The sequence below is a fragment of the Dunckerocampus dactyliophorus genome, chromosome 10, assembly GCF_027744805.1.
Source record: "Dunckerocampus dactyliophorus isolate RoL2022-P2 chromosome 10, RoL_Ddac_1.1, whole genome shotgun sequence".
Classification (NCBI taxonomy): domain Eukaryota; kingdom Metazoa; phylum Chordata; class Actinopteri; order Syngnathiformes; family Syngnathidae; genus Dunckerocampus; species Dunckerocampus dactyliophorus.
In genome coordinates, this window is record NC_072828.1 from 15,532,157 (window position 1) to 15,542,583 (window position 10,427).

Consider the following 10,427-nt stretch of genomic DNA (forward strand, 5'->3'; position numbering starts at 1 on the left):
CAGGCTGCAGCCTTTTTTTTTTCTTTGGCATCATGCTTGCTGATGTAAGGCTTGTATGCAGCTTCTTGGTCATGGAAACAGGCCATGAAGCTCCCAGCGCACAGTCAATGCCACATCTCTGTATTCATTGAGTCAGCAGAGTGTTTGCACCACATGTCCATAGAAAAAAAGAACATTTAATGGTATGATGTCTTGTCATTGAGGATGGCAGCCTCAAATTGAATTCTTTTGTATACTTGACAGTACATTTTTACAAATTTCGAACATACCAGTGATTTTTGGGGTTTTCCGTTACCTTGGACCGGATTTACACTATTAATTCAAGTGGTATCATTTTCAGAGAATTACAGTAGTTGTACTTTAACCTGTGGAGCCGTCTTTTCCCACCGTAAATACCGTATTGACCCGAATATGAGACTGTATTTTTCCCCTAGAAGAAATCTGAAAAAGGCAGGTGGTACTGGATATTCAGGGTCGAGAGATTTACCCAACAAATGAAAAATACAGAGAGCATCAGCAGATGTTTAAGAAACAGATAAAAAGGGGTCGAAAGATGTTTTGTTGCTATTTTTTACAAATGTATTGTAAAAAGAAAGAATGAAGTAACTCAAAATGCTGACACTGTTTTGTTAATGTTTCTTTAATTTTTTTTAAATACAGTATTTGTTTTCAGGTACCTTTTTTACAAGCATTTCATTTTATAAATGCTAAATTTATTTAACATTCATTTAGGTATTTTTTTACAGTTGTACTTTTAGTTCTGTTGGTGACGACAAAATATTCGGTACTGAATTTATATCTATGATACTGTATATATATATATATATATATATATATATATATATATATATAATATATATATATTATGATATTCCGTAACTTGTAAAATAAATGGATGAATGCAATGGTGGTCTTTACTTAACAACAACAAGCCATTAAATGCGCACATGATTAAATTTACATCCCTGTACTTGGACTGAATGATACATCCCACTTATTGATTAAAGTAGTGGTGTCCAAAGTGTGGTCCGGGGATCATTTTTGCCTCGCAGCTTGTTTTTTTATTTGCCCTCTGCATATAAATATCCATCAATCAGTTTTCTATGCCGCTTATCCTCATTAGGGTGGCAGGGGTATGCTGGAGCCTATCCCAGTTGACTTCGGGCGAGAGGTGGGGTACACCCTGGACTGGTCGTCAGCAAATATAATAAAATGAATTCATTATTGCACTAATTTGCTTTGTCACCTGTAACACAAAGCTAAGATATTGATATTTTGGTAAGATAGCTTGTCATATATTGACCTACATTGCTTTAGTAACTTTAATGTACAAAATGAATCAAAGTAGCCCCCTGTATTCTTCATTTTTTCTATATGCACCCCTATGGAAAAACTTTGAACACCCCTGGATTAAAGGATGTGGTCCAGTCTATGTAATAACGTTGATCCATTTAGATCTTTCCTTGTCACACAAAGAGTTTGTTATGGCAGGCTGAGCAGTACGGTTTGCCTCTGTGCTCCTTAAAGATTCCTTGGCTGAGCTGCCTCAGACAGAACGCGCACACAAAGTGTTCTGGGTGAAACTTGCTGTCCAGAGCCGAGACACAGCGGCCCACGATGGGCTGACGGCAGCCGCCGCACAGAGTGCCCTGTCGGGAGTGGAAATGCGTCTGGCAGAGCGTCCGGCCGTCCAGCTCCATGAAGCGGCCATCGGAGAAGGGCTTCAGACAGTCCTGGGGTGGGAGAGTGTGACACATGGATGAGATGACGAAAGAGAACGTGCTTGATGTGAGGATGAGAGGCTCACCGCACAGACGAAGCACTCTGGATGCCATGTGCCGTTAGCTGCAGTCAGGTACTTCTCCATCACTGACTCCCCACAGCCTGCACACTTGGGGGCAAAGAGGTGGTAGAAGTCCTTGCAACAATATGGCTTCCCATCCTTCTCAAGGAAACCTATTAAAAACATTTCCAGTGACCAATAATAACACAGACACTTTAACTGGTTACAAGTTTGACCTTTTACCATCATCTCCAAAGAAGTCTCCACAGTGAGTACAGAAGAAGTGGTCTGGATGCCACGTCTGGTTCAGAGCTGTCAGGATGTTCTGCAGCAAGAAATATCAAAATGTTTATTCAGTGAGCCACATTTCTCTCTTCTCTCTTACAATATAAAACAGCAGGAAGGAGAAATTAGCCGCATTAATCCCCGATGAGTCCTACTGTGGGTTTGGGTATTGCATGTGGACTACAAATGATGTGCTATTCACAATACTATATGTTGTTTATGTCATGTATAACATCCCGTTGCCCTGCACTCACACTACTCTGCAGCATTTAGGATGTAGCTTGTTTACATATGCCATGACTTTATTATACAACACCATCTTACTGCAACCTTCGTCAGTGTGTGGATTACTTTGTTATTCTTTTCATTTCTATTGTGCAAGGTGGTATCATGTATGTGTTGCGCATGTGTTTGTGCGCTATGAATTGTACTGTGGGCTTTGACTTTCTGGTTTATGTTGACTTTTTATTTTTATTTGTATTATGCAAGGTGGTGGCTGTCATTAATAACTTGTGAGAGGAGCGACCGCATCAATTATACAGAATGACTAATGTGAATACACCATTAGCTTAGCTGGCATTGGTTTATCTTGGTTTAACATAGTTTGTGTCTCATCTTAGCTTAGTTTAGCCCATCATGAAAACAGGACGGTACATTTTTTTAATGTTTTATTTTGAAGTGGCCGGATTCTCTCTGTTACACCCGTCTCACTTGACGCATGTCCATTGTGCGTGTGCTAACTTTATCCCATGCCGCACAGATAGACTACTACTGTATTTTTACCATTTTTCTTTCACCTCATATTTGGTCTCATATGCTGATACTATGTGGGAATGCAGAAAGGTAAGTTTTGATGACTTATTGAGTGCTAATGTGCACATTTGTCTCAAGTTAATTCATGCTAGCGCACTGCCTTTTACCACACACGTCAAACAGCGATGTAATAATCTCTCTGGAAAAACGTGGCTGGAACTTGAACTGGTGGATGGTGGGTCGGCATTCATTTTGGGCTTTTAATTCGATGTTATTCATGTCTTAGTTTTACACAATACATAATAAATAAGATAAATTAGATTGCTATAATGTACAAACCCCCCCACCGGCCCCCCGCCCCGGTCCGCAGGAGATTTGTGGGAACACAAGCCGGTCCGTGGGTCAAAAAAGGTTGGGGACCACTGCCTTAAATTGACCGGCATTAGGGTACTCTGTTGCATGTGACGTAATCCCTGAGAGGCTACCGTGTGGACGGCTTTTTGAATTAGTATTGCTAAAAAGCCAAACAATAACAAAACATGCATGGATTTATTCCTCTGACGCTTGCAAAGTTGAAGTCTTGTAAAATTGGGGACATCATGCACAACGGCGGTTCAAATTCCCAAATTCTTGCAACTTTAGAGGGCACATTTTCCCCAAAAAGTATTCTAAAATACATTCCAAAATGTAACAAGCATTTGACCTCTGGTTGCTGTGTTGTTCTGTTTTGGAATTTGTGTCTTTGGTTAGATAATATTTTGTATTAGAATTTTACATCTATACAGAGGAGGCATCATTTTTTCATTGTAAGACATCTTTGAGTCCTGGTCAAAATGTGATCCCCGTATCGTATAATATATGTAAAATAGACATTAGAGATTATTTTTAAAGTGCCTTTCATCTTAAGTCCCACACAGGTAAATATTTATTTGACAAAGCAGCTAAAGAAGTCAAGCTAATGAATGTACTGTACATAAACATTGTCTGATCATTTTGTGTGCATCAAGCTCTGCACACAACTAGTAACGTTAACGTGTGCTAAGAAAACATGAGAGCTGTCCTGGCTGACCCACTTGTATTATAGACTCAGTTTTGGAAGTGTAGCCCGGTGTTCCTAGAAGCTAATATGGTGGAGGCCTCTCCTACTCTCCAAAAAACTGATTTTCTGGAGCACATTTTGTGGAGTTTTCTGCTGCACCCCAGACTCTATTTACTCTCTCTAGGAACTAAAAATATATTTCTTGGCCTTTGAACGTTACGGACGTTAGCTTAGCAGGTTTGAAAAATATATTTTTCTTTTTTTTTACACAGGCTGCAGCACTTCCCCTGAAGTCTTCTGGCACCTCCTAGGGGAGGCCCACTTCCCACTTTGAAAACCCCCGCTACCGACCATAAAAGGCTGTGATCTGGGGTCACTACGGCAATCATAGAGATGCTGTTCTCCTTAAAGGGATAGTTTGGATTTTTTTTACATGAGGTTGTATGACATCCGTATCAGCCATGTAGTGCATCAACTGTGACTTTTCCCCCAATTCGTCCCATGAGGCGAGTTCTGGTTGGTTTTTGGTGTTTAAGAATTTACTTCCGGCTAGTTGGTGGGGTCACTAATGTAAAGTGTTAATACATGCCAGCGTACCATCACAATTACTAATGATTGCTCTAATGTACAGTACTGATGAATATAAATGAATGAATGGCCTCTCACCTGTACAATAGGCCCTTTGCAGTAGGCACAGCGTGGCGAGAAGAGCTGATGATAGTCCTTTGTGCAGTATGGCTGTCCTTCCCTCTCAAAGTAACCTGTGGTGCTCAGCTCTGTCTTACACACCTCACACACAAAGTGCTCCGAGTGCCACGTTTCACCCATAGCTGTGATCATCTGAGCAACACAGCAAAAAGAGACAATTAATGTATTTAATACGTGGCCTTGAATGCTTCACTGATGGTTTGTGTAATCTTTTAATACCTTCCCCACAATGGCTTTGTTACAGGCGGCACAGTGACCCTTGGCTGTGGTGCGGACGCCGATCTTTTCCAGGTCAGTTGTCAGCCCTCCAAGAAGATTGTCTACACTGTCTGCATCTTTGCTCCCTTCTGAAGCCTTTGCATCTAAATCCAAACTGCTGATGGTCTCCTGTTGTCCATCTCTTGTTTTCTTCTGCTCTTGTAAAAGTGGCGAAGATTCTTCATCCTAAATGGAGATAATGTCAGCCAGGTAAGGGCTCTTGCTTAAAATGAGGCTCCATCAGTGTGCATATTGAACCAATGCTGCCCTCTGCTGGTCATTCACTTTCTATGAAGTTTTTAATTTGCTCATCTATGCTGAATAATACTGACCTGAAATCCCAGACTCATCAGGTCTTCTAAAATGGAATCCAGCTCTTTGGTGGGAGAATCATCATCCTGGGAAGCTTCCACAGGAGGAGGCGAGTCACTAAAACCCACAAAGAGGCAAAAACGTCACAAACTGAGGTTTCTGATGGAAGACTAATAATTATTATACAGTGGAATCTCCAATGTTGAATGCTTCTAAATTAGAACAATGTGGATTTGTCTTGAAAAATGGGCCCCAAAATCTGTACAAAAACTCAAGTCTCGCACTGTCGTCGTGTGTAACGCGTCAGACTTCACCGTGAGTATCTAAAGCGGACTGCAAGGCATTTTCGGCATATTCTAAAAAGAAAATAAATTAATTATCAACTATTTGGAATCCAAGGTACACCTTAAAAACTACCTCGTCATTTTGCCTCACGTGTGTGACTTTCAGTGGTGCCATTAACGTATTACTTAGCAATGATGGTAACTCCAGTAAGCAGGGGGAGTACAGGTCCACCGTAGACATGACTGCATTTTTCATCACTTTCTAACGCGTTACTCTACAATGACGCATTTACTCAAAACATTTTTCAACAACGAATAATGTAATGCGTTACTGTATACACCAGTAATCAGATTAAAGTTACTTATCCAGGCATATGTCAGCTAAAATTAACAGTATTAAGGTTCGTCAAATATTTAAATGTTATTCACAATTAAGCCACTAGATGGTAGTCAAGGATCAGGTACATGTGTACCCTCAGTAGTGCTAGACAGGATTGCTTGGGTGTCCAAAGTGCGGCCCAGGGGGCATTTTGTTGCTTGCGACTGTTTTTCATTGGCCCAAGGCACATTCTTAAAATATAATTTAACAAGAAAACTAAAAAAAAACAACAACAGCAAAAATAGACAAATCAGCAGTAATTTTACAAGAATAAAGTCAAAATATTCAGATAAAAAAGTTGTCTAATGAGAAGAAAATCTCATGAGAAAAAGTTTTTTTTTAAATAACATCGTAATATAATGAGGAAAACTAACAAAAGAAAATTTACAAGAAAAAAGTTGAAATATTTGGGAAATCTAAAAAAACAACAGCAAATCTGTTGAGCACGCAAAGGCATTTAGATCAACAATACTATCTGCCCTAATGGCTGGACAGGACACAAAAAAATCAACAGCAGAAATGGAAAAAAACAGCTGTAATTTTATCTGAATAAAGTCAAAATTATAAGACAAAATGTAATATTCTCAGCGACGACCCGGTGGGCGGGGCAGTTTTTGGTACCAGGTCCTGATCTCACCCCCTAGCTCACTGCCTAGCTTTTTCTTGTTATTGTTTTTACCGTAAAAATGTCTAACATGTGCAATGAACCCTTCTGTTAAGAATGTGAATGTAAAATAAATAATTCAAAAACTCATGTACAAATTTAGCAAACAATAAAAGTTAAATGTAGTGAAATAGTTTGTAACTACGTGGTATTTTTTAGCTTACTTTGAAATCCATGCTTTTATTTTTAAATGCACCAAACCGGAAGTTTGGTTGTGAACGCCATATGTAATCACCTTTCATTGGGCTACTCTTTGTGCTGACTTAAACGTGCTAAAAACTACATTAAAAAAAACCCAAAACAAACAAAGAACTAGCACATTTTACCAATAGTGGTTCAAAAGAACAGCTTGGAAAAGTCAATACTTTTCACCACTATAAATGAAATGAATAAAAATTGAACCCTGATAAGATGGCTGGCGTTCATGGCTGTCTCGTACGCACACACATGGCTGTAGCATGTGAACATAAACAAAAGCAGTTCCAGAGATGCGACCAACAATTTGCAGTGATGCTGTTGTAACGATAGGCTATACATTTAATGATAGCCAACATTAGTAGCTAAACTCTCCCAAATCACTGGCATTAGCTGACAACAAACAATACTATTGCGTGGGTGTGTGTGTGTTACGTGGCGCGTAGCTTACATCCTCGGACCAGGAAGAAGGTGGATATAATCCTTGTGCGCACTCTGGGCAGCCACGTAACCACTACAAACAGTCACTTTTGACAATAAAAGAAAAATGTTACCTTTTAATGTGAAAAGACTCACCTCCCAGGCACGCATACTAATCCCTCATCGACATATTTGCCATATATAATTTACATAATTTGTGTTAACTAGTGGTTAACATCTTTTTACACTTATTACATATAACAGCTAAGAATGTAAAAGAAAGTGCATTGACTCTGCTTACGGCACATGTCATCACTGAGTGAATAATTTTATATAGTCTTATCATGTGGTTCCTGTTACACTTATGTTCAGATACTACTTAAAATTTTGCCTGTACTGTGAATAAAGGTTTTATGATGGTGACAGTTTGACCCTGGAACAGATTATTTCAAGACATCAACGAACTCAGTGGGGAAAAAATTGTGATGATGGCCAACACTGGAGATTCTACTGTATGATATTAACTTGTTACACAGCTCGTACAGTGAGCGTATTTGCATAACACCTGTAAACCTTTAGGTTTGCTCCCTTCCTAGGTCCATTGTTGATTGCAGCTCGCACCTATGACAACACACAAGGTAAAACACCCACATAATATCCCATATTCCATGATGGTATTTCACAATGCTGAGGTTTATGTTGATGTTTACCTCACTAGCAGTTGTAGTACTGCCTTCTGGAACAGTTGGACTGAGAGCTAGCTCCTCCAACAGCAAGTCTGTGACAAGATACAAACATAACAACACTCACTAAAAATGAATGCATGCTATTTTCTACCCATAATAATGTATTCTGCTTTTTGCTGTTAACAGTTTAACCAATTTGTGTGATTGCATTTCCTGTAAAACAACACGTCTGTGGCTCATTTGTGCAAAGCTGGTTTCCTCAGGAAGTGATGGCATACCATCTATACAGAATCTTGTGGCAAATATATTTAACTCATTCATGTTGTACGTACACCTGCACAAATATTAAGCATAGTATACATTTAATATTGTTTCTTATTGGGATTATAGTTTGCAGTGAGCAACTATCATACTGGGTGCTAATATTTTTATTATGATTCTCAAAAAGTTATATTAGAAACAAAAACAACCACAACAATAAACATTGTTAAATCACTTAGCTTAAGAATATCGAGTCAGCTGATCAATTTGAGAATAATTAAGAAAAGAAAACATGAAAGAGTAGCCTTACCAAGCTCATCCATGTTACCTTCTGCTTTCAAAAAGAATCGACTTGAATGTTGTTTTTTCCCTACTACTGCTTTGTTACCAAGGTAACTAACCACAGTTCATATCTTCACTTCCTCTGACAAAATTGCAGTTTTGTTGCTGAATCAAGAGCTTTCCATAGTGAAAGATAAAAGTTCTTCATCCACAGTCAAGCAGAACGACGAATCAGCTGATCTCATCTTTTGTATTTTTAACACACATGTAAAAAGTGCTTCACCTTTATGTTGACTCATTAGAAGTGTTTTTGAATGGTACAAAAGCAAAGGGGGGCTACTTTGAGGAATCTAAAATATAAGACATATTTAGAGTTATTTCACACTTTTTGTTAAGTACATAATTCCACATGGACATTCATAGTTTTGATGCCTCCAGTGAGACTCTACAATGTAAAGAGTCATGAAAATAAAGAAAACTCGTTGAATGTCAAGGTGTGTCCAAACTTTTGGCCTGTATTATATGTGTAAACACCGTATATTCATAACAGTACCTGAAACATGCCTGTGAATATTCTCATTCATCCATGTCATTGTATTCTCAGAGCTTTCAATAGATCGCAACCTGAACAGTCCAGTTGTGATCAATTGAATGTTTCACATTTAAGTTGACTCATGAGAAGTGTTTTTGAATGATACACTAATATAAAGACATACAGATCAGTGCTTCTCAAACTTTTTACCACCTCAAAAATATTTGGATTGCAAAGTAGCACTGTTTTTGCTACTTCTGCTTTTCATTACAGCTTAGTCTGCAACACTGTATGTGGTTTGTACTTGTTAGTAATTTGCTTATGCCGTAATTGAGGAGAGTTAAATAATATTACAGCAAAGGAACATTTTAATTCAGTTCAATTTCAGCAAATCTTTTATTAATATATTTGCATTTCTACAATTATTTCATATAGAAAATGGATGGATGTCTCTCATATACCTGAATATACTGTATATAGTGTGTGTGTGTGTGTGTGTGTGTGTGTGTATATATATATATATATATACAGTACACACATGCACACACACGCACGCACTATTTTTTTTTAAATCGCTGATGTTCCTGAGTACCACTAGATGGAGCCCGCATACCACCATTGGTACTGGTACCATCGTTATCTCGGTTATGTTTTTTTGCAGGCGTTTATTACCTACGCCAAGCGCAGCGCGGTTATGTTTTTGCCGGCGTTTATCTGTCTGTTTGTCTGCCACACAGCGATGTCCAACGAAGATTCGAATACAACTCTTCCCGAACTCCTGATTGTGTGACCAACATCCTAACCGCTGAACCACCGTGCGGACCGCAATAGTAGTTATTTCACGTTCACGTGGCTCCAAATCTGCCTTTGCTACCTCAAAATTAAAACGTGCACCTCCAAAAACTTAGAGCTGCGTCTCGTTAGGGCTGCATTGACCAGTCTCTCGTCACTATCGCTCGCCCACGACACTGAGCCAACAAGCTGAAGTGTAGTTTGCTCATAGAGCCCACGCCACAAGCCCGACCCCAACAAAGATCCACAAAAGTAACCGTGACCAAAGTGTGGCTCGGGGGGCATCCGCGGCCCGTGGCTCATTTGTCATTGTATGTAAAATACAAAGTAATGTAAAAAAAAAAAAAACAGCTAAAATTATATATTTTTTTAAATAGAACAAAAGGCACAATGAGAAAAAGCTGAAATGTTGACGCCAACAACCAATAATAAAAGCTTGGTACTGTACGACTGTACTGTACTGTACTACAAACCAATAGGGTTTGATTCCAGTAAGTTAAAATTTCAGTCTCCACTAACATATGGTAGCCACTTGCTTAACGTCACTACCTCACACCACTCGAGTCAAGACCATTAACACTGAAAACATGGGTGGGTCCTGTTCTTTTTGTATTTTATTTTAACACAAAAAGTGTTCAAGAGTGCATTTTATAGTGGATATGTGGGATGCAAGAGTTAGATGAGAAATACTTAAAGAGATAAGAGTAGATCAGAAATATAGCTACAAACATTTAACAGATATGATTGCATCACCCCCCCCCCGCCCGTCACTGTGCTTTCGTCCATACCGGAAG

The 10,427-nt window shown here is 39.0% G+C and overlaps 1 protein-coding gene across 1 annotated transcript; it reads right to left on the reverse strand.

The window, feature by feature from the left end:
* Positions 1 to 829: 829 nt before the first annotated feature.
* Positions 830 to 8,356, reverse strand: lpxn (leupaxin). Its single transcript, XM_054790477.1, has 9 exons — positions 8,338 to 8,356; positions 7,791 to 7,858; positions 7,646 to 7,701; positions 5,159 to 5,255; positions 4,788 to 5,012; positions 4,527 to 4,700; positions 2,027 to 2,108; positions 1,808 to 1,956; positions 830 to 1,733 (listed from the first exon to the last, which is right to left on the reverse strand). The coding sequence occupies exons 1-9, from the start codon at positions 8,348 to 8,350 to the stop codon at positions 1,467 to 1,469; spliced, it is 1,131 nt and encodes a 376-aa protein (XP_054646452.1). The 5' UTR covers positions 8,351 to 8,356; the 3' UTR covers positions 830 to 1,466.
* Between the last annotated feature and the right edge of the window lie 2,071 nt (positions 8,357 to 10,427).